Source organism: Falco peregrinus, chromosome Z (genome assembly GCF_023634155.1).
Source record: "Falco peregrinus isolate bFalPer1 chromosome Z, bFalPer1.pri, whole genome shotgun sequence".
Lineage (NCBI taxonomy): Eukaryota > Metazoa > Chordata > Aves > Falconiformes > Falconidae > Falco > Falco peregrinus.
Window position 1 is genome coordinate 31,955,204 of NC_073739.1, and position 25,056 is coordinate 31,980,259.

Below are 25,056 nucleotides of genomic sequence, written 5' to 3' on the forward strand. Positions count from 1 at the left end.
CTTGACTTGGTACCTCGTGACAAAAAAGACATCTCTGGGCCCAAACAGATCTGTACTCCTCAAAGAAGCCTCTCTTCCCTCATTCAGAGAAAGCCTTTTCTCCAAATGCTGCTCCATCTTAGTTAAGCAAGCTTTTTCTTTTCAGAAGTCTTTTATCATCTTCTGTGGCATCTTCTAGGGCTGTCTGACCTTTCCTGACAGAAATCCAGAGCAGTCTCTGCCCAGGTACTGTCTGCAGTAGATTGGCATCCCATGTGCTCTCCCTGCACCAGCTGTCTCATTGCGTTGCTATTGATTCCTAGGTGGATTTCTGCAGCAAATCTATTGCATTTCCATTAGCAAGACTTGAAATGATGAAAATGGTCATTTATATCATTCCGGCTCTGCATCACAATTAACCTGCTACTTAGCCTCCAGCAAGCCAAACTCTGCTTTCTCATCTGATGCTAAGAAAGTTCCCCAAGGTTTCTTTGCACCCAAAACTGCAAATCTGAGGTGGGCTGCTGTGCGTGTTTATTTGTAGTGCATGAATAGGAAATAAAACATTTCACTTAAGAATACAATAGATACTGAAGGAGGATAATTTCGGTGCCCTGCAGTGGAAACCCAAACCCTGGGTTTTGTTATGACGTCAATTATTAATCAGTTTTGCTTAGAATTTTATGATGCAGTACGGTCCCAGATGTCATTTTTAATAAAGAAAAAATGGCCATATACTCCATATATCTTTTGTATTTTCTATATGCACATACACATAAGTATATAAATGAGGAGGGATACCATGCAAAAGTTCTGTGTAGCATGAATATATGACTTATTCTCAGTGAAGTTTACAAAGTAAAATCAAGCTTTTAAAAATATACACAAGTGCAGACTACTCTTTTGCACTGAGAAATTCAGACCGTTAAGAGAAAATACTTTGGGAAATGCTGCCTTTCATGTTCTGCTCATGATGCATGGTGCATGGAAGAAAAACCACACCCATGAGGTAGTTTTGAAAGCCAAGAATATGGGGTGCCTGTCCAAGAGAAAGAAATGCAGGACTAATTAGTTCAGTCCTCTGCATGTGAAGTAAAAGAACTGTTTCTATGCAAGCAAAGCATGTTTAAAAGGGGGATGGTAGGGATACAAAAAGAAACAAAACAATAAATTTCTCTGAACAAACTCTGTGGTCCTTGAGGGCATTTTAAAGACAGTGTGGCTAACTGGGTGGGGAAAAGGAAGTCTCAGCTATCAGTTCAGAAGGCTTAATGGACCTGAACTTCTTAAAAATCACCACATCTTAGGCATCCCACTCCTTCAGTCCCAATCCCACTTTCCTCTGAGTGTCCCTGTCACAAGTACATACATCTGTAAGCTGCCATGACCTTTGGGACAGCAGAGAAAGAAGTGTTCCAGGGAAATACAGACTGGCTGGCTCAGTACAGTGGCACTTGCTTTATTGCTGCTTGTTAATGGAGGCCCGGTTGTGTCTCCAGGGCCTACTGAGATCAGCATCTCTTTATTACACTCTTGAGTTAGGCTCAGAACCTGTCTGGTATCTTAACCATGATTAATTATAACTTCCCTGTGACAAGACATTGTTAATTCACAGGACACATCAAAGAAAAGCCATGGCTTTTAAAACAAGTCTTCATATTGTGTAGCAGACTACACAACTTAGAAACTGAATTGCAAGGTTAGTGTCCCTATAGACTCGTTGGAGAAAGAGAGTTACTCCTGCTAGAGCCACACTGGGAATTGCCTGGGGGAGGTCTCTTCCTTTATGCTGAAGAGGAAACTTAAGGCCGCCTAGCTTCCTAATGTAGGCACTTAAGTCAGGTGTCTGAAGTTAGTCAACATCAATAAATGTATCAGAAATGGAGCAACATCTGCTTTAAGGTGCTCTCCTCCTACATCTTCAAGCTTCGGGGAAAAAGCAAACTCCCTGGTGGTGCTGCCCTGCATAATAACAGTGAGTATAGAAAAGGCTGGTGTATAGCCTGTGTTGTGTCTTTTGCCCTCCCCTCCTGTGAGTACAGTCCCCTGTGGCTCTCCGAGACATCCCTGACCTTGATGCTTTCAGAGGCTGACAAGCATGGACTCAACCCTACAGTGTTGTGCTGGGGATTTGAACTGCAGAGCATAGGTCAGAATTAGACTGTTTCAATAAAAAGAGCAAACACTGTCTGAAGCTGCAAACCCTCTCTGTCCATAAATTGGAGCTTTCAGCTGGGCTGCAGCACCTATAACTGGAGGGAAAGGCTTCCTCCAGCCTGCCGCAGAGGTATAACGCAGACCTTCAGAGATGACTGTGTGTAGGAGAAAGGACATCAAATGCAGGGCTCAGAAAGAACAAGAGGAAGTGAAAGATGCAGAGGGAAATAGCAAGGAATATTTATAGCATGATACCAAAAGAAGGGACAGGCTAGTTTTCTTTCCATTTCCCCCCATCCCTACCTCTAAAAAGACACAATAAATACAACCATTTTGCCTGGATAACTTTGGAGAGGAGCTGAGACCTTTTCCTAGGTAAACACTCACTAGCATTCCTCAGAGGCACTCTTTTAACACTTTTTCCACTGAGGGTGAGAAAGCAGCAGCCTTTGCTGGTGCTGACCCAGCACACCTGAAGTGGCAGCAGAAATCAGAAACACAAGAGAGCAGTCCCAGTCAGGGGTGGCTGACAACACTGCACAGACCTTTCTCTGCTTTGCCACATTTTCCAGGTGATGGCCAGCACCAGTGAGGCAGAAGGGAGCCCTGCCTGCCCCCAAGGGGCATGCACAGGTCTGGTGCTGCACCCACCCACTCAACTCTGAATGTTATGGCCATCACAGCTTGGTGGGCACAAAGGCAGGGAGATGCAGACATGCTTGCTAGCCATCCATTGGCCACCAGTATGGCACAAGGTGTGCAGGTGGTTTGTCAGCGCACGGCACCTAAGGTGGCCAGGGAAGCCACAAGTGAAAAGGACAGAGAGGCAGTGTGGATGTGCTGCCAGGGAAGTGCATCCTCTGGACCCTGCTCTCTGCTGGGACTTTTGCTCTGCTCACAGGGAAACCCACTCCAGCAGAGTCCTTGTGCTGTGGTCTGTCTCCTGCTTTTTGCTTGCCTTGTGGCACTTCACCAAATCAGAAGAGCCATGATCCCAAAGCCAAGGGCTCAGGCACCTCTGCTTGAGGGCAGAGCCAAAATGCAGGAGTGCTGCAATCCTTTGGCAGAGCTGTAACTCCAGAAAGGCAACCCCGCATGGATCTTTTGTGGGAAATCTGCTTAAACAGAAAGAGAAGGGAAGTGGGAAGACCTGTAAGGACGGGAGTGCTTGCTTTTCAGAGGTACAGATGCAGTTATTACAGAAACACAGTTCTGTAAAGGTGATGGTGTAGGAAGAAGTAAAATTTGGCTCTAAACTGTGCTGACGCTTCTATAATCTGCATGTCCTCTCAGAGAGATGGAGATTGTAGGTTACTCTGTACTATTATATGCCACTTGTAATGAAATCTTCTCTGTTGTAATTATGCTAAGATTGACACTCTCTCTAAATATGGGAATGCTTTAGAACAGTTAGTTTTCCCTTCTGTTTCAGCAAATGAGAAATGATATTACTGTACAAAACATAAACCAAACTGAAAAGAAGAGATTATTTCTTTACTGATAAAGGGGAAAGTATAGTAATAAGAGTGAGACAAGTCTTGAATCTAATGCACCAGACACAATTACTAGGATTGTCTCTCTCCTGCTTTCTCTCCCAGGCTCCAGGAGAAAGAAGAATCAATTAGCTCTCTGCAGACTATGACCTTGAAGGATACAGCTTTAAGGGGAATATGCTGAGTAAGACAGACAAGAGAGGAGAAGAAGAGAAAAGGATTTGGAAACTCATTGAAGGGCTTGGTTCAGAAACAATGCATCAACCACAGAATATGAGATAGGTCAATTCATTTTTATTTCTGCACTGGAAAAAAAAAAATATCAGCACAGAAGGGGCTTTCTGGGAACAAGTTACCTCACTCTGCCTGAAATTAAAAAAAGGACACTGAGAGGCAAAAGAAGGGACAATCCAGTTTGCAGATTCTACTTTCCAAGCTATGTGAGAATTTTATAACTGTCAAAGGCATTCATAAAAAAAAAATAAAATCGCTGATGCAATCTGTCATCCTCTCCAACAAATCTTGCTCTACATAAAACAATGATGTGTTTGAAATGCAGCTGTTCCAAAAACCCCAAGACAGTGCTTTTAGAGCTGTCCAAAAAGTTCTTTTCATGCCTGCTTGAATTTTTAGGCAGATTTTTTGCTACTTTGTGTACTTTTCCAGCTATATTTTCTGATTTTTCTTTGCAGGGAACTCCAGCCCCTTACCATAGTCAGAATTATGTGTCACAGTCAGAATACTGTCTACACAACTTTCTCCCTCAGAGCAACCCAAACCTGACCTACTGCCAGTTCTTCCTCTCCTTTCAGTCTGTATCTGGAAGTCTATGATGACTTAAAGCACATTTATCTTCAGAAAATTAAGGCAACAGTAAAAAAAACCCAACAACTAAACACAATCGCCTAATTTCTGGACAACCATTTATTTCCCAGATGTGAGCAGATCTGAATGCACATAATGGCTTTTTGTCAGTGACTGCTCCAAAGATTCTTTTTTCCCCCTCTTTCATTTACTTCATAGATGAAGTTAGCATGTCATTGATAAAGGTTTGCTTCACATGTGGAAATTCAAGAGAATGAGTGGTGTTGTCCTGGAATAACTATCTTTTGGTTACTTCTCCATCTCACATGAAAGAGGCCATTTTGACTGGATGGTGGTCCCTGGTCACTTTATAAAGTAAAAAGTGCTGTTATATTTTTAATAACACAATATATTTACACTATAAAAATATTTTCTGCATCAGCAATAATAAAAAAAATCACTTAATATGGTTCTATATAACTTCAAAGGTGGTTAAGTGACCCAATAATTCAAGTAATGTCTTACCTACCACAGACAAAGCCCCCTGTCATTTAACTGTGCAGCAGTATCTCTCTATTAGTCGCTTTCCATCAGACAAATTACTTCTAATCCAAAGACTGGTTGTCACCCATTATCTAAGCCAAAGGCAGCAAGGTTTTCATAGGAATGCTTATGATTTTCTTTCAGTGATTCTGGAATTGCTGTTCAGGACTGAGTCTCAGCTGAAAGGATTGCCACTGAAATCACTGCAGTTATGCTCATTTTCACGGCAAGGTGGCTGGCCCAAAATGTAAACCTAATCCAATTCCCACATATCTATACTGAGTCCAGTCCTGGTGGAGCTAAACTTAGTAGCAAACTTCTGGTCATTTCAGGGCTCCAGGGTGACATCCAGTATGTGCCACCTACAAGGTGACCATCCTGTGGCATTACAGTGAAGGCATGAGGGAGAATAAATGAGATGGGGTCCTGCAAAGCAATTTGCAAGGAACACTGTTCCTCATTCTGGTCACTGCAGATTTCCAAAAGAAACCTCAGCCCTGTGCTCTTGACACAACGGCATGCTCCCTTCTCTTGTACTAGAGTTACACAGCTCAGGAATTGCTGGCTTGATCTGTGCCAGATTTGATGGGTTAAAATGATGAATGTCAAAGAAATTACACTTCAGCAATGCAGTATTTTGATGCTTTATGATCACTAGTGAGAAAATAATACAGGTACCTTGGGTATTTTTTGCTTTAAGGATGAGCAAAGACTAACTTGGGAACTGATCCCTCCTGCACTTGCAAAAATGCTTTCCTGAAATGCCCCACAAAAGTCTATGCGGCAATGTCTGAGAAACAGGTTCAGCAAGAATCAGCTCCTAGAGCAGGGAAAAGATGCAGAGAAATGTGTGCTATGCTCTTAAGAGAAAGGGAAAGATCATAAGCTAGCTGATAAATTAATAATTCCCAGTCTCTAACTGCTTCAAATACACTGTCGCTTTCTCCCCACTGTTCTTCCTGAGTGTTTCAGGAGGATGATAGGGTTGTTTGCCAGCAACAGACTTCAGTAAGGAGGTTGCAGAAGTGCTCTGCAGGCAAGGCAAAGAAAATGAACACGGAAGATCCAGCACAGGACACAAATCAAATTTATAAGAAAAATATGCTGACAGACCATGTGGAATAGCTATCAGATAAACCCTTGAAGTAAATAACATAGTTCCCTACAAGTGGATGCAGAGAAAAGGTTGGTGCTGGCACTTTACAAAGGTCCCAAATGAAAAGCCCTCTTGCTTGCTGTACATACCTTAGTTCTAAGTTCAGAGGCCCCTAGGTGCTCTCCTCAGAAGGTAACCCATGCTATAGCCATCTTAGCACATTTAAGCTTTGCATGCCAATCACATCTTCCTTGAGGACAGCTGCAGAACAGTTAAGTGGCTTTTTTTTTTTTTTTTTCTTTTGTGGAAGGGGAAAACAAAGAAACACATAGCTTCTACTTACAAAGTTTTGGAGCAGTTTGGAGATTGGTTTCTGTTGCTTGCGCCTGAGACGCTGTGGTAGGCTCCAGGGCAGGTGGTGACAGCGAAGGTGCGGCAGAGGACAAGAACCCAACATCTAGGATGCGGTTATACAGAGAAGGCTGGAGGAACGGTTTGGAGGGCAGGAGCGAGCTGTCACTTTGCACTGTCACTTCAGCCTTGCTCTTGGGGCTAGGAACAGGGAAGGCTGAGGCATACACCTCCGAAGGCACCCAGGCAGACAGAGCTGTAGGATCCACAGCGCTCTTTTGGTCTTGTCCTATCCTCCCAGGGTCAAGGTGGGTGGGAGAGTCATACTCAAAAATCTTGTCCACAAAGACCCACTTGAGGCCAGCAATGCAGAGGCAAAGGCTGAGCAGGCAAGCCAGGATAGGGGCGATGCAGATCTTTTCAGAGTTGAGGCAGCCCTTCAGTCGCTCTGCCTCCAGGCACACACAGCAGGTTGCGGCAAGGCCTGCTATCCCCTTGACCCTCCTGTCCTCTCTTTGGGTGCCCGGCATGTTCTCCTCAGCCGGGAGCCCTTCAAGGGATGTATCAGGGCTCAGCTGAGCTGAGGGGCTGGGGAAAGTGTCAGCAGCTACTTCAGACATGTTTAAGCATCAGCTCTCAAACAGCTCACCTCCAAAAGGCCTTAACTCTATCACAGTCCATTACTGTGAGACACAGACAAAAAGAGATGGTAGTAATAGTCACAGTGCTCTGCAAAAATCACAGAGTGGGAGTCAACAAAAGGTCCAAGCTCAGCAACATCATCCAAACGGGGAGAGGAGTAACACACAGGAAAAATTAGACACCCCCCCTGCCCCCCCTGCCCCAGAGCCCTCTGTCACTCTCTCTGCCTCTCTGAAGCAAGAGTAGCCTTGCAATTACTCAGCTTCTGTTTGCCAGCCACTTATATTCCTTAAACGCCTCTCAAGCAATTCCAGCTCTTCTGTGGGAGGGAAGAAACATCCCCCCAAAAGCAAGCACAACAAAACAAAACAGGGGAAGGAGGGTGATGAGAGAAAGAAAACCACAAACACCAAACAAATTGACCAGATTAAGTGAACCAGTAGCCCAGAGCGAAAGGCAAGACTCTCACCTTGAGCATCTGAGGCTGGTATCTGCTTAGACGAGGAAAACAATTGTCATGCGGTAGAAGGAGCAAAAGCAAAATCTGTAACAACAGCGGCAGCGGTAGAAGTGACAGTAGCAGCAGCATCCTGTCGTGTTACAGCGGCGGCTGAAAGAGGCTGAATCATTACAGAGCAGCAGGTGCTCGCTGTCTGAGCATCACTGCAAACAATATCATTACACAGAGGTTTGAAAGGAACAGCGATGCCAAGACGGTGGTAACTCCCTTTCTCTCCCCTCCCTCTTTGTCCTTCTTGAGCGCTCATTCACTTTCCTCCTTCCCCCCCACCCCCCCAGCCCACCCCCCCCACCCCCCGCCCCGCTCCCCCAGCCCCCTCGCAGCCTGTTTCCCTGTTGTACAGACTCGATCCTTCCTCCCCTACCCCACCCCCCGCCCTCTGCAGGGCTGGTCTGAGGGAAATCAGTACACCCAGCAACGCAGGACTGTCAGTGACTTCCTATTTTATCCAATTAGGAGGAATAAAGGCCATCAAATCAAAGGGAGGGAGCCGGCAGGAGCTGCGCGTCCGCCCGCTCCCTCTCTCCAGCCCGAGCGCGGCCGGAGGCGGCGGCCATCGATGGCACGGTCCTGCGGCGGGGACCGGGTGTCGGTGGGAGCTCTTTGGGCTGGCCTGGGCTCGCTCAGTCTGATACCCGATCTCTCCCGGGGGAAGACTGCTTTCCAGCAGCAGTTTCTCCCTGCCTGACACCTAGAGACAGATTTTCTTTCCAAGCCCCTGAGTAAGTTTTGTTTGCTAGGAATAGTGCTAACATGCATCTTGGGTCTAGCAAAGGAAGAAAAAACCCCAAAACCCAACAAAACCCAAACCAAAAAACATTCCCACCTCTGACAAATTTGCATTCAAGTCATTGCAAAGAGGTTTGCATATTTTTTTTTTTTATTTTCTACTTTCTAACCTCCTTTCCAAAACCCTCCAAAACAAAAAAAAGCAGGGCTTCACGCTAAAGCCAGCTCCTGAACATACTTTTTAAGAGCTTGTATGCTGCTAGCATATATCCTTACTCCCCTTCAGACTTAAAATTCTTTGATATTATATGTATTATTTTATTTAATTATTAACAAGACTTCCACTTTGTTCTTAAATTTGCCTGCCATTCCTCACCTCCACCAATACCTAGCATTAACTCCCATTTCCTCCAGTGCACTGTAATTCAGGGATAAATCAACAATCCAGTTAACATAATGAAAGTAGGATTAGAACCAGCTCTATTGCCAGTCTCTTTTGCCTCCCACAGAAAAGTAGGCCTATGTAACAAAAACAGACATATATATAAAAGGAGAGGGTCTTTTAGCACAATTTCCAGTTCCTTGGACTTTGTGACAAGATTTGCATTCAAAATTTGGCAGCATGAATGTCCCTTTCTCCTTAGTATAAATGGCTGCAGGATGCATAGGGAAACAAAGAATCAAGTGCTGCAAGATGCTCTGAAATAATTTTTGCTGGTACTGTCATTAGGTGTCTGAAAGGTAATTTACTTTGTAGTTATATACTTTCAGTAGAGACAAAAAAGATGTCTGTTTCTGCCCATCTCCTCCCCCTTCCTCCAGCTCCCCCACCCTGCCCCGACTTCCACAGAAACTTTGGTAACATTCACATAAAAAAGGTTTATCAAAATCTCAGTGAATTCCATAATGTTTTCACAGACTCTCATGTCAAGGGCTAACTGATGTTTGTCTGATCACAAAGCTTCCTGTGAGGCTGTAGTAGTAGCCAACAGAAGTAATCACAATGCTACTACATTCAAGTGTGCGGAGAATTAACCTTAAAGCACAACCAGCAATCACACTCCCTGGAAGAATGTAAAAAGATAAATCATCATACAATCTAATCTACATTACCACTGAAGTGTCTGGTCCTCAGGTTAATGATGTGATCAGTAACCTCAGACAGAACGAACAGCTTGCATTGCATATTTACATACATGGCTCCTCTTATTACAAAGCAGTTGTGCTCCTGAGCTGGTAATATTCTGCATGAGTGCAGCCTCTTTCAGGTATCTCAAACCCTACTTCAAACAGCAGTAGCAACACAGCCAGATTGCCATGACAGCTGTGGTGGTCTGTGGGTAAAAATAAGCAAGGATTCTAGGGAAAGGATGTATAATTTATTAGATTAACTGATAAATCTGGGAAACCCAGACATAGTTTAGCACACACAAGTTGCCTCTCAGGTGTGAAGCTGAATCATCGCTCTTCAAAGCAGAGTGCAAGTTGAGAACCAGCTGGGAATATTTTCATTGCACAGATGAGATACTGCAGCATCTGAGTGCTTGGCACAAATTTTTAAAAGTGTCTTGCCTTGCCTTCTTTATCCATGTCTAATTTTTCAACCTTTCTATTTCCAGTAAGACAATTTTCCCTGCTGAAGCTGCTCTGAGTTTGTGTTTAATCCACCGACCTGTCCACATCTTCTTTGCAATGGCTTTCCAGGCAAACTACCTGTGTTCAATATTGCCCTGCAATCTTCACTAATCTCCAGCCTATCCACAGTAACTGTTCTTTAAATTATGTTTCTGCTTTGCTCACATCTTTCTGGTGCTGAGGTGAACAGAAATGCACCTTCCTTACAAGGGTTGCCATGAAGTTAGAGCAATTATGCGCAATGCTACATAGCTGGACCGAGGAATGAGTTACTGCCCGTTCAGACCATCTCTGCATGCGCAGTGCCCCGTGAAACCTCAGAGCCTCTTGTCCCAGGAGCCTGGTGGGGACGCTTGCAGGCGCTTCCCTGCATGTGGAGGCATCATCCCCCTTCTGACCCTGCTGCCGGAGGGGCGGTGAGCTTGCAGGGTCTGGGGAAGCACTCTGCCAAAGGGGTCTTGCTTGCTTCCCCCTCCACGAGCCCTTCTGGCTAAAAGGAGCTAGGATAGCTTCTGCTACCTCCCTTGTTTTTCACGCTCTCCTCCACTGGCAAGGGCCCAGCCTGCCTGCACCATCTCCTCCCGACTGGCAGCCACCTCCAGCCCCTCCCGCCGCCTCCGCGGCCGCAGCATCTCTGTGGGACCTGGCTCCCTTCCAGGCTGCAGTACCCTCCTCTGCTGCGTGTCCCTTCCCCCGCGGCACCTCCAGACCTGGCGCCCAGTCTGCCTGCTTCAGCACTACTCACATCTCCTCCTCCTCACGTCCCCCTCCCCACGGAAGCCTGCACAGCTGCTTCACGCTCCCACCCCAGCTGGAGCTGCAGGGTGCTGGGGCTTGCGGCGAGAGGAGCAGGGCGGCACCCTGCCCTCGGAGGTGCCTGGCGGCTGCCCTTACTGCCCGGCCAGCAAGGGAGGAAGGCAGCGCTGGCGGCCAGGCTGCTTCCCTGCCCCCGCCGCACACGCGGCCCACGCCAGGGCCGGGATGCTGCCTGCCCGTGATGCTGCAGCCCCACACCGCAAAGGGCTGGCTCCTCTAGGGACCTTTCAGGCAAAATTGCAACCCCATGCTCTTCACTGTGGCCGGGTTGGTAAGGGAGCGTACTGCCTTCCATGCCAGCTCTTGTGGCTGCTGTAAAGGCTCATGGTCTCTTGCTTTGGGTCTGAAGACATGATTGTAAACTGAAGGTACAATTCACTGGTTTTGTGGGTCCTTTCTGCTACCCTCCCCCAAAGCAATGCAGAAATACCTTCCTGCAGCTGTGCTTTTGAACCACTTGCCTTTCTGTAGTGACATGCTAGCACTGGCATGCTGTGCTTAAACATGGGTTCTGGCCCAGGCTGGAGGAGATGAGTGCCTTGGAAAAGAGCCAGCAACTGGTTAATAGAAAGGGAGACCTTGGAAGAAAACAAGAGGAAACATGACCTTGGAGGTAACACAGTTTTACTAGGGTAGCCCATTGGTAGGCAATATAGAAGGATAAGGAAGAAAATTACTTGCCTGTTTGTAATTAGGTTAAGTCTTTGTGCCAAGATTTGTTTCTGATTATTATGTGGTTTGGGTCTCTTTGGCTTAGAGGAAAAAAGTAGTTTGATTCTACAGTAATGAAGCTAATCTGTGACTGAGATTTGGACTTTTGCCATAAGTGACAGGTTGAAACTCAGAGGCTCACAAAACTGTAATTTTATTTTGTGGAGTGTTTTTGCAAAGAATCAAGTGTTATTTTGCTAAGTTCCACTCCCAAAAGACTCAAGGAGAGACACAAATTCAAAGTCAGCATGAACCTCCAGCCTGTGATGAGGATGAATAAGCTTTATCTGTTCCACCATTTTTACAGATGCTAAAATGAAGTTTATTTTATATTACCAAACTGCAAAGGACTGCTCTCTCTGGTCAGCCATGAAGATGTAAATGAAGCTTAAATAGATGTGTGATCTCTACTGACAACATCCTGCAAATTAGAGCAGCAACTACCATTTAACTCAGCTGACCCTTCAGTCATGCCATAACCAGACCCAAATCTGCTGAAGGTTTTGGAAATCAGGCTTGGTGAGTCATTCTCATGGAAGCCGTTGGATTTCAAACATCCATCTGCTTTAAATACAGTCCCAGTAGTCCGCAAAAAGGTTCTCTAAGAATTGCCTACTTTCTTGTAGCTACTGGGACATTAGGAAAGCAAAGTATGTCTTCACAAGTGGTTATTCATGGCTGTCCTGGATCACAGCTTAAGAAGAATGCTCAGAGGACCAGACATCAGTGCAGGCCAAGTGATCTCCCCCTAGACCACTGCTTTTCTTGAAGAATATAGAAATTCTTCAGAAAGAAGCACGCAGCAATATGGGGCATCAGCTGCTCCATGATGTGTTTGATTGCACTCCCTTTTTTTCCATGCACTAAGAAATTAAAAGCATTGAAACCAAGAACCTTAAAAGAAAAAAAAAGTGCATGTTCATTAACAAGAGATTGATGAGGAAGGTAAAAGGATCTCTTTTTATTGATTGCAGGCACTTTCTTCAAATTAAATAAGCGCACTATTTAAAGACGGGGGCTGAGGGCGATCCAAAGCAAGTGAGCAATCCCAATAAGCGACATCACTGCCAGCAGTCATGGTGTGGGAAAAGTGGGCTATCACACATAGTGCAAACGATTCATTTATTCCTCCTTTTACTGTTTCATCAACCTCCCCTCCTTAATCCGTTTGGATTGATGCCAGCACTCTGTCCGCTTGAGTCCTTCCAAAAGCCTTCACTAAAACCATCATCTCTCAGCTCAAATGGCACAAGGAGAAAAATTCATTTTGCTTCTATACTGGTTCTGTCACTGCAACTGCAAATGTTAAAATGGGACAGGATGTCACATACACACACACATATCCCTTTTTTTACCTGATGGAAAGCAAACAGGATATGTGTGTTAGTGCTGTTTGTATGTCTCTGACCATTCCCACCACTTTTTCCCCATTTATATTTTTTAAACCCTCTGGTCACTTGCAGCCATGTGTGACTGAGGAGAAGGAACATCAAGACAGTAAGAAAGTGCAGGAAAATATGGCCAGTAAAAATACAAACCCTTAAGCACATATTCAGCCTTGGGCACAAGGATAAATACATCAATGTCAGCAGAATTATTGGTGTGATTAATTCATTTGGTGTAAGAGGGCTGCTGTGGGAAGACTCCCTGCCCTCAGTCAATACAGGAGAAGGGACATGAGGAGGCTGTATCCAAACCATTCCTGTACCCTCAAGCCAAGAAAATTATACTGGAATTATTGCACTGCCCATGCAGGTGTGTCAGAAGCCAGATCCTCACACTAGTACATTTCTTGCAAAATGTCTGGAGTGCAGAATACAAACTTGAGTGCTTGTGAAAATATTTGGGAGAGCTGAAGTTGCCTCTGTGGCAGCGTTTTCTGTATTGACATCACACATGCACATTTACTTACACCAGGAACATGCTTTCTGTAAGTCCAATAGTTGTGGCTTGCAGAAACAGTGATTTAAAAAAATAACACAACTACAATAGCCGTTTCAAGTGATGTTTATACTTTAAATAGCTACAGTCAGTAATTGAAACTGAAAACTGCCATAAAAGAGGCTGTTGTTTCAGGGGAACCAAAAGGTTTTCTGAGTCTTTTCATCTTCAAGTGAAATGTGAGGCACTGAGTTTCTTTCATCCTAATCAAAAGCAGAGCTAGTGGCACTACACGAGACACAGAAATCTAACATCAAACCATGATTGTCAGGGGTTTTCATCAATGGCACTGACTCATTCCCTCAGCCTCCGCTCAGTCACAAAACTGGGATGAGCCCTGCCACTGTTCAGGCTAATGACAATTAGCTCTGATGTGGTAAAGGAGCGTTTAAGAGATGCAAAGACATGTAATGTGCCCAGCTAGGCAATCCTGCCTGAGGGCAGAAGCAACAGAAGAAAGACCATGTGCAGTTTTCTGGGTTTTGTTTTTTTGTTTTCTTGTAGGTTTTTTTTCAGATCTGGCACCATCTTCACCCCATCACTGGAGTCTGCAGGAGACCTGCTGGGTAATTGCGATTATTTGTTTTCACAGTGAAGCAGTGAGCTGGGGCAGAATTGTAGTCAGAGGGCCCAGGCTTGCTCATTAACTCCCACCCACTTTAGTGCTCAAATGCATCTGTGCATCTGCATCTGAGCAGCTTTATTTAGATGGAGGAAATTCCTCAGGCTGTTGATGGGACAGTGGCAACACTGCTACTTTGCACATGGCTAAGCAGGATTTTGTGCTGGCCAGCCTTCATATCCACAGTACTGCTGCTGCTGGAGGAGTCACTGGACACTGATAACTTGAGTAAAGGCCCTGAAAGCCCTGAATCAAGGAATTATCCCTCCTGCTTTGACCCCTGGTTAACAAAGTACTTAAATGTGCATGGAGTTAAAGAAGTGGTGAAATGTCTTCCTGATTAGAGATGGGCTACATCATATATCTAAGTGCCTTTTTGAATCAGAGCCTAATTCAGGAACTGAAAAGGTATTTTGGAGTCTAGTGCTGTGGTTTCATGATAAGCAGTTTGGCTGCAATATCATCCTTTTCCCTGTCCTCCCCTTCTTTTTGCTCCCGCTGTTCTGTCACCTGCGCTAATTCAGTAATGTTGTTCATGTGGCCAGGCTCTCAACTGGATCAGAGAACTGATTTCTGACTTGAAAAGAATTTATTTTAAGATTCTTTTTTAATGGGTAAGCCTATCAGCTAATTCCTAGTCTGGGCCCATAAACGTATTTAAGCTGGAAAAATGGGGACAGGGCCATGTTCCAGAGGAAAAAAATCCTTGACCTTGTCCTCCCACCAAAGACTTTGTGCAGTGAAACCATGACCCAAGGCCCTTCCTGAAGATGATCCCAACAACATACCTGTTATTCAGAAAAATCTTGACACTGCTTACTATACTTTTCATTTTTTGTGAAGACAGAACTATTTTTGTACCTGCACATATTCCCAGCTGCTGTTGTTTAAAACTTAATGCGTCAAACTTTACTTCACTTTGAAGTGTTGAATGCAAAATCTCAACTACACATGGACTTTTTCATAAAGTAACTCCCTAGCATATGTATATTCAATAGGGTTTTTTATTAGAAAAAAAAGGAAGAAGTCAAAGACATAGAGACAGCCTACCGCATGGAAGAATTTCTGTATCATTAAATAAATGGGTATTAATGGTAGGACATTGACATATTACTGGCTTAGATTTGTAAAGTACATCTTACAGTAGTTACACATTCAGAATCTGCAAGCTTCAGAATTTTGCTCACAGAAAATGATTTCAGCACAAGAGCTGGTTTGCTTAGCAGCTTTCTGCAAATACCCCTAAATAATGAATTTAATCTACCTTATCCTAAATCAAGATATTAATTCAATTACATTGGTTTGTTCAGCTCTAGTCATGTCTACATGCAGCCTGATTATGCTCAGGTTAGTAGAATTGATATGTTTCCTGTTTAAAGCAGATAAGCAACACAGTATTATAAGTGCAAAAATTCCAACAATAACAAAAGCGACAGCTCTTATCATGCCTCAGAATCCTAGCATCATCAAGGACATTTAATATTTAATATTCTTTCTTAGTGCATTCAGAAAGCCATAGAAGGCATGAATCACTCCTTTGGCATAGCTTGAAAACTTTGTCAATTTCCAGAAAATAATTAAGAATTCAAATTAGTATGACAAAGGAGATTTTATGTCTAGTCATGAGTTTTCAGTAGTCTAATCAAATACAGGTTTTATTACATACCTATGTTTTGAATGCAAACCCAAGCCTGTGTTTTAAGACGTCTTGCATATCTTCCTCACCCCTGTGCCCAAGCTCTTTGTGCTATGTAATGTCTGGCACAAAAGCAAAACTTGCACCTTTTAGAAACCAAAATGTGAATTGAAATAAGGTAGGTAACTCTTCTCATATGTAGAAATTTAGAGTTCCTGCATCAGTTTGGTCTTATGAAAAGCAAGAGTGGAAAACAGCAGAGAGGAAACTCTGAAACCTTAAAGAAATCTGCACTCTCATTTCATTGATTCCATTCAAAGCTACAGGCCAGACCCTGTGCTGCTCTAGACACCAAGCAGACCCTTACATGAGGGTAAAATGGGTTGTTTATAACTTGTTTGTGTTTAACACACAGGTATGCGCAGTGCAGGGCAATGTGGCTCGTTGCTGCTGGATTGTGCAAAAGCAATAGTGTCACATTGGAAACACCCACTTTTACAAGACACCGGGCAACTAGAAATGGAGCACAGTAGGCAGTGGCAGAGCAAAAAACAGGTCCTTAAAGCTTGCAGTAGGTCAGAAGAAGGTGGTAAATGGCGCCTTTGCTACAATACCCAGATAAGTCTGATCCCCACTACGGGCAACAGCAGTATGTGATAGTGTTTATGCACTCATACATACATATGTATCTGAATGAATTTACAGCGATCATAATTTCATTTGATGGATGCATTATTCTTGCAGCGTTTCCTGCATTCAAACTGTAGGTCATGTCCATCAGAAGTGCCTTATGGCTGCCTGCGTTTCACCCCACAATCTATGGAGTGGTAATAGGACTACAAAAAGAGGGTGGAGGGGCAGACTGTCTTTTTCCTTCTTGTTGAGTGTACCTAAGGTTTAAATGCATTTACTGTGTAAGAGTGTTTGATAGGGTGGGCCAGATATGCAGGGCCGAGGTCGCCCTGTATCTTGTGTTTCCAGCCATGCTTATCCAAATTACCACCCAGAGAAAAAGCCAAAATAGAGCTGTCCTCATGTACGTGAATGCAGGTATGTTATGCCTGTGGTGGGAAGGATGGATGTGGTGGTAGGGAAGGGAAATGAGCATCTGAGTCTTCAGGAAGGAGAAAGAGGCACTTAGTGACCTTGGCTTGTACACATATGGATGAGATGAAGTATGTCCCGAAATCCCTTTCTGACCAGGGCCATGGTTTAAAGCCAGACCCTATAAAACTCTTACCATTCCTTCAGACACTGACTGCTGCAAAGAGGGGGCTAAATTTTTTGCCATTGTGGGCAAGATTTCAGCCTGCTCAGCCACAGCAATACACCTGCTTCCACCTGAGAGATGCCTTGCTTTTGCTCAAAAATTCCCTGCATGCTGCTTAACCGCCGCTTAACTCCAATTAAATTAAAAGCTGCCAAAGGGCAGCAAATCCTCTCTGTGTTTCTAATTTCACACTAAACCCTGTGTCCTTCCTTCAGGGTTTTCAATAAAGGAACTGTATTTTAACAACTTTGCACATGTTAGAGGAGAAAACAAGGATGTGACCAAAATAGATCTGATTCTAAATGCACATGCTCCACAGGACAAAGCATAGGCTCCATATCCCATATCCCAGCAGTAACTATTACGATTAGACATGGGCTAATAAGAAGTGCTAGTATTATCCCAACAGTGACCATTAGGATTATACATGGGCTAATTAAAAACCTATGCAGCTGGGGTCTAGTCAGCATTAATAATTAGTTGTAGCTGTTTTCATCACCTTCCACCTTCCACCTCTGTCTCCTTTATTCCTCTTGAAAAAAAAAATATCTCTGTGCATATATGTAATAATTACAGGAAACACAGTGCATTATTAATGTGATTGCAGCAGACAGAAAGTTCAGGTTTACTGCTTACCAGTGTAAAGGTAAGTTGTAGCTACTGGCAAAGTCAGCTCACTGTTGCCTTAGCTAACGAGAGAGTTTCCAAGAGTGCCAACTAAAGTGGTTAAATAATACCAGCTGTTTGGAAAAGCACAGAAGCTCTGAGGAATTTTGGGTCTGAATCTAACACTGAGACAGGGAACTGTGGACAACCTGTAGGAATTATTCCAGAAATAATTAACTTGCGACAATAAGGTTGTGTATTTTCTTTGATCCATGAATGTGATTATGTTCAAATGCAATTACACAACTCAGAAGTCTCCAGAGGATGGGCAGAAAGGAAACAGGTACAGATAGCAGCATGAGACAAAGCACTCCAAATAAAGATCTTTACCAAGCCCTTTTCCCACCAAAACAACATAACGTTCACAGTGAGCTGGAAAAAAATCCCCACATGTCCTGTGATTTCAAGGAATATCAGACAAGCCAGGCCAGAAGTGCCCACTTCCTGGCACACCAAACAATGATCTACCATTACAGACAGGTATCTGTCAAGTTGGTATCTGCACAGACATGCCGAAGAAATGTCTTTCAGATTTCATTTTCCATTTATCCTGTCAACATATTATACTGCATAGGGATACAGATACATAGCCAGAATCCTGAAATGAAGGCTTAAAACAGCAGCAAAATATGGTGTGACTTGAACAAGTAATAAAGTTACGGATTAGACACAGGGATTAAAGTCACAGAAATTAATTCAGACCTGCTCCCCCAGCAGGATGCCGTTGAGCAGTCTCAACCCAAGTCACATTTTCTTTTTTCCATCCTCAAGGGGATCTTTTTTTTTGTACATAGTTTGTAAGTCCTTGATACAGTGTCTGAAATGTAAAAATTGTAAAAAACAGCAAGGAGCTGTCCTAAAGCTGAAGAGTCAGAAGCTTCTCCCACACACCATTGATGTGTCTTATGGATTTCAAGGATCTGCCAAAGAAACCCAAGTACACTTTCTTCCTAACAGGCCAGAGGGCAGGACCTTGGTCTGCAGCCAGAACCAAAAGGCTAGCATAAAATTCAGTGCTCTTTGTTAAAGCTTTGTGGTCCCAGATCACTTGTGCGTTACTGAGTAAGAGCTGCAAAAGGTTATGGCCCCTCACTTCACCCTGCTCACTGTGAGCCATCCGCAGTATCTTCTTGCCGACAAGGAGCTGCTGTTTCTTCTTCCCACCAGCTGGGCATGATGGGGATTAAGGTAAAAACCACTGAGGTCCTGCCTTTGAAGATGACTTTCTCTGGTTTGAGTGGCAACAGTTAACTATAACCTTTTCCACTACTCATGGTCATTGACTATTTCCCTACTGCAGATAGGCTTTTTAATACCGCTGTGGGGAACTGCACTCAGATGACACAGAGAAATCCTTTGGTAATTATTTGGGCTAATCCTATTAGGAAAGAAAGGCTTTCAATTGCTAAAGCAACAACAACAAAAAAAAAACCTTTCAGAGAAAGAATCCACCACTTCAAATTAAATCAACGCCCCCTTCCAGCCCCAGATGACCTGATTATTATTGCACATAAGAAAAGCTGTGTTAACTGAAATAAAAAAACTCTAACATTTTAAGAAGATTTATTTAAAAATTTTAAAAAACATATTCGAAATGCCACAAATGCAAAAGACACTACTCTGCTTTCTTGCACATATTTTATTTGCACTTTGCTAGCCCACAGTTCTACTTGTATATTTTTGAAGTAAGAGACAGATTTTTATAGAATGTGTATAGTTTTATAAATATTTTGCCTATGTTCCAAATTTAAGCTACAAGAGAGGATATAATTTATGTTCCCCAAATTTGCTGTTATTTTAATGCTGTGTTAACATGACAGTGATAGCGTTACCTCTTTCATGTGCTTATCAAAAACTCAGAGTGTTTAAAATGACAGTAACTTGATTTATTGAGCAACAAGAGGAATTATTTCTCTATGGCCACCAGGCAAACAAGTAATCTTAGTAAGGCATGTGCAGCCACTGCATTTCCTTTATAAGAGAAAAAAGGGGGGAAAAGCCTGTTAAAAAGAAATGTGCCCAGGCACCTAAAATGGACATAACTTGGTATATAGGCACACCCAACCATGTCGCCTTAGGCATGTCTGTTCCCCTCTCACATCTGCATCTGCTCAGGACTCAAGGTTCTCCTCCATTCCTTACCCTAGAGGGTGCTGCGTGAACCAGAACTGCTCTTCAGATCCTTTTACCACGGTTGACTTCACCCAAGATGTTAATAGCAGTTTTGGGGTTCATTTTAAATTGACCTGACATGGCTACACCTTTTCTTCCCCTTGGGAGTTTTCCTTCTCTCCCAAGAGCACATTTTCAACACTGGCACTGCAGGCTGTTTTAGGGAGAACTTCCAGGTTCCTCTTGCTGAAGTAGGTCTCCAGCTTTGCAGAAGTTGATGAAACATTTTCTACTCTAGACAGAAGAATGTCACTGAAGCTTTTTTCTGACTTTTTGGACAGAGGGAAGACATGGTGAACACTAGTGCTTCACAGGCAAATAGTAGGTGCATTTATTCAATGGTGGTTTAATGCTTCCCCTCTCCTTTGTGTTTTTTTTTTGTCTTTGGTTTTGTTTGTTTTTTTTTTTTTGTGTGTGTGTGTGGTTGTTTGTTGGAGGGTTTTTTGGCCTCCTTATACATCTGAGGAAGTTTTGAGGGTCTAGGAGATGGGCAGAACTGGAAATAACTTCCCCTGCTCCATCTTAGTAATCTCTAGCACTCTGGTTGTCTGCCTGTCTCCCCACTCAGCAAATGAGTATGGAACAACCTTTGGTAGTCGTTTGAACTAAGCCTTATAGGAAATATTTTTAGGTTTGAGGCATCTGAAGTCTTTCTGGGCATTCACTGGGGTGCCTGCACATGCAGTTCAGGGTTCATAGGTTGTTCTCTCAGGAACGAAGTGTTGGTCTGGGATTCCCAGCCTGCAACCCACTTTCATACTAGTCCTAAGGGATGTGCTCTGGGTTGCTTAGGAAATATTTCCTTTGATCAGCATCTTGCTAATGCCCAGTTGCTGGACTGTTTGTCTTTCTTGAGCATTCAAGAATGTGATTGTCATACCTGTGATACATTTCTGCATTTACAGATGAACAACCTCCCTCAAGTAAATGATTTAGAAAAATGTAAGCAGGATTTGACGTCTATTAGAGACTCTGGGAAACAGAAAGGCAGTATCTGATGCCTGACCAGGAGCACTACATTGTGTTCAGCCTGAGCAGAAGTGGGAAAATACAGGAGAGAGATGCAGATGCTTTGTGAGACCTCCCTCCTTCACTTACTTAGCAAATACAAGTAACTTCAAGACTTCCTTACAGCCTCTCACATGATGAAAACACAACAAAATATTTTCATAAGTGGTGAGAGAATGTGAGAATGTTTCTTAAAAACTACAATCACCTGAGAAATACATTGCTGCTGTCAGTAATTCATGCACGAGCTATAAAACTCAAGCAACTAACTTCAAGCCTGTCTTCTTTTGTACAGCTGTCTTTGTAGCTGAGATCAAACACACCGTTTAATGAATCGATCCTTTTTCCCTTCCCCACAAGCATTCCTATTTAAACATCTCCATTTTCTCATAGTAACATTATGCATCGTGTCTGAAATTGACATGATCATGGAAATTCCCAAAGGAACCTGGAGCACGGCTCATGTTGCTCTCACTGCACAGGAAATGCAACCATTCTTCCTCATCCTTCCTCTATAATGAAGAGTCAGATTCATTGCCTTGCTGTGCTGAGGAGGAAATTGCTGCATAATCTCCTTTCACAGCTAGACAATCCCCTCTTTCCAAAGCAGGCTAAGCATGCAAGTTCTCCAGACATATTTGATGAATTTCTAATCACAGTGGGTGAAACGACAGGGCAAAGGCGAGTGTCAGTGACAGAGGCCTTGTGCTGGCTCCCTGCTGAAGACATTGTTTTCCTTGTATGTACACCCACGTATTAATTGTGGGTGATACATATTAATTATATCTGCTCTGGGACAAGTAAAGCGTAATCAGGTTAAACTATGGCCATTCTTAAGGTCAGTTAGAAGTCTTGAAACAGCTAACACATGCATCCTTCCCAGCACTTCACATGGGCTGCAAAGTGAGACCCCCAAGGTCTCCCTGTTCATGATCTTGTATGACCGGTGTAGTGAAGGGAGTTCCAGTCAGGATGTTCCCCTCCATCTTTTGAGCTAAGTGAGGGACCTCTGGGGGCTTTAAGGAGCAGGCTAAGTTATGCCTCTCCAGCCTGTCAGGGGATTTTACAGCCCTCTGTGGTTAGATTTTTCTGCATGGAGAATAGACACTTTTCTTTTTACCATGTGGGAACAGAACAGAAAAAAAAAAAAATTCTTATCTGCCATTGAGAAACACTTATCTGCTTAGGCCCCCTTCAGGTCAAGTTCTTAAGGAAATTTTGAGAAAAGATTTGATAGTTGCATGGAAAATAGGAACATTCATTCCCTTGCTGCACTAACAAAAACAGATGTTTCTTACACAAGGCGCAAGGGCTAGTAAACCTCATGCTTTAGCATATAGATCAATCATTGATCACAAGAGGGCAAGAACAACATTTTCTAGGTAACAGAACAAGTGCATAGTTGTCCACGAAGGCTATTTTTGCACCTTCCTCTCCCTTTTTGGCCTTGCCCACAGTTAGAGACAGTGATCAGTAAAGCACTGACTTATTCTGGTGCTGTGTGTTCCTGCATCAGTCATGTGCAACACTATTCAAGGTGTCTGAAATGGCATGTGACTCCAGCCACAACGTTTGATTATGTGGCTAGCTGCTGTAATTGTTTCTACTCAATGTAGATAAGGGATGAGAGGCAGCAGACCAAGAGAAGATTACATTCCACTTAGTGGCTTAGGGTTTAATCATCTGTTTTCCTTGATTGCTGTGGGTCTGTAAGGTGGTAGAAGCCCCCTTCTGAAGTCATGGGGTGCTGATGGCCTTAGCCTGACGAACCTGATCCAAAGCATAACAGGGTGGTGGTTGGTATAGGAGAGCAGGAGGGAGCTGGAGTCAGCAACCAAACAAGATTACAGAAAAGACAAGACTCCCTGTAGATCTAATGAGAGGAAAAATAGGAGTCAGAAAGGTTCAGTTACCTCTCATGGTCATGGCTTAGGAGGAAACTTATTTAGCAGAGGCATCATCTTTCTGTCCCTGAGGCACCAGTTGCTGCCTGCTGCCTGAGACAGGACACCAGGCTTGGCGGGCATGGTGGCTGGCCAGCCTGCCTGCTGCTGCATGTGTCTGGCTGCTCTGCTTCCCCACCATCTGTGAGCACGGGCTGGTGGCAGAAATTCTGCCCTGCAGTAAACACAGTTTTCCAGAAGGTCAGCTTCCCTTTCTTGCCTGGCCAGGTAGAAGAGGTACAGCAGTACTAAATGATTCTGTGATTCTCTGACTGCTTCACACATGGTCAGTTTGACTGGCTGACAGCTGGGTCTCTCATTCAAGAGCTGGTGATACTTCAATTTTGACAGGTGGTGTTGTGCACAGAGACTGTGCTGAAATTAATTGGAATGACTATTTTCTGCAGAGCTACTGAAAGCCAAGACACAATCATGACTAGGACTGAGGAAGAAACATCCCTCAGAGATCAGATAAGTGTGTACAGCTCCTTAAAGACTCACTGGACCCTTATTAGTCAGTGTTTCTTATAAATGCTGTAATGTACTTTGTCACACTGACAATTTCCTGCGATAACAAAAGGGGAGATGCCAAGAGTATGGCAGTGTTTAAGAAATGAGTGGTGAGATCGGGTTGGGACAAAGGCTCAGCAGAAATGCCAGCTCATACAGCCGTGCTCTCCTCTTCTTTCTGCTTAGACTAGCCTTTCCTGTGCTCCACCACCCCTTTAATACTAGGATACAGCAGATGAACTTGAGAGCAGCAAGTCTAAACAAGGAATAACTAATTCTCTTCTTGCCTCCCATTCTAAAGAGTTAGCTGATATCCCTTTCTTCTTAAACAGCTTTTAAAAAAATTCTTCTTTCCTTAAGGAAGTTTCAAAATTTTCAGTAATCTTGTTCCAGTTCATCAACTACAACTAATGTGTTTCTACTAGAGATACCAGCTCCATGTCTTGTTCTGCAAATTTGTCAGTTTGCTTGGCTTACTCTTTTTGATTATTTTTGCTCCATCCAGAGAAAATTCTCCATCCAGTATTTGTCTGCTTTTGCGTTGTTATGAATGGCAAACTCATATTTTACAAGATATTTACAGATAATAAAAACCATTCCTCAGGATGAAGCATCATCCACGGGAACAGATTCTTACTGAACTAAAAGGAAAGACTCCCTCCCCTGTACCCAGCCTTCTTTACTGGCCATCTGCTAATAGTGCCCATGTGTGTATAAAATTCATTTGCACATTTAAATTGAAAAGCTCCATTTGCTCTGCCTGCCTATAACTGTACTCTCTTGCTGGGGTGAATATTAGATCTCTGATGCATGTGTATTATCCAGTGAACATGTAATTGCAAATGCAATCCACACCCAATTATCTGGAATTTTACTGCATATTTTCTACACATAACTCAAGCAGTAAGTACAACAATACATTAGCTCTCCAGGTGTCCATTTAGCTGGGAGAATTAGTAAGATGTTGGCATTTAGCTCCTGTCCTCTACAGTGCAATTCACTCACAGCACAGCTGCCAGCTTGAGAGGTCACTTACACACTTGGTGCAGGATACAGACATTGTGCGGAAGACAGCAAGAATTCTCTGCATCTGACAGAAACGTGCAACTGTACAGGTAAGGTAAGCAGTCCCAGAGCCATGCCTCAGTTCCTTTCCCCTGCCTCCAGGAAGGCACTTCACTGATGCACAGACCAAATGGGCTGGCTGAACACGCGTGGAGAGGATTTCAGGCTTGTGTTACCTCCTATGAACCTTGGGATTGATCCGTTGCTCTTAGGGATCACAGCTACACTGGCTTGGCTACTAGTCTATGAAAAAAGTTATGGAATCCATATTCACAGTATTCCTTCTCTGGACCTATCTTAACTTTCTTCTCCTTCCAAACTGACAAATATATAAAGGAGTTGCAAGCATCTACTCTGCAGATGTAGATTGCCTAGTAACAAGGGACAGCTTCTGATTCAGAGCTCTTTACACCAGAGAATTGAAACACCAGTTCTGCATCACCACAGACGGACATGCATTTGAATGAGCTGCGTTGCTGCTCAAGGCAATTCTTCATCCTCCCTGCACAATTAGTGTTTAAGAGTCTTTTGGCCTCTTGCAGACGCTGAGGTAACTGTTATCCTACTGTCTGTCAAGTATTAGATGCCATTGTGGCAGCTAATGGGTTTTGTGTAGATCATTAAAATATTCAAGAACTATGCATAGCCTGCAGCTTGTTTTAAGCCAAAGATTTCCCCAGTGGGAACTGGAAGGAAAGAACCATTCTAGGGAAATAATGAAAGTCTTACTAACAGTGTAAAAAGTAT

The 25,056-nt window shown here is 43.6% G+C and overlaps 2 protein-coding genes across 4 annotated transcripts in view; both read right to left on the reverse strand.

Moving 5' to 3' along the window:
• The window catches only part of NRG1 (neuregulin 1), a 306,864-nt gene that overhangs the window by 102,338 nt on the left and 179,470 nt on the right, over window positions 1-25,056 (reverse strand). For 2 of the 3 annotated variants that reach the window (XM_005232837.3, XM_055791616.1), the window contains exon 1: window positions 6,416-7,293. The exons of the other annotated variant lie outside the window; for it this stretch is intronic. In XM_005232837.3, coding sequence (XP_005232894.1) covers window positions 6,416-7,043 — 628 coding nt within the window. In that variant the 5' untranslated portion in view covers window positions 7,044-7,293. Of the gene's footprint in view, window positions 1-6,415; window positions 7,294-25,056 lie in introns of those variants that run through there. 3 annotated transcript variants of the gene reach the window in all.
• LOC129782794 (uncharacterized) lies at window positions 7,493-7,821 on the reverse strand. The gene has a single exon (XM_055791617.1). The coding sequence runs from the start codon at window positions 7,652-7,654 to the stop codon at window positions 7,493-7,495; it is 162 nt and encodes a 53-aa protein (XP_055647592.1). The 5' UTR covers window positions 7,655-7,821.

Excerpts from the sequence above, each read along its gene's own strand:
- LOC129782794 (XM_055791617.1), bottom strand. The coding sequence starts at position 7,654 with ATGCTGCTGCTACTGTCACTTCTACCGCTGCCGCTGTTGTTACAGATT.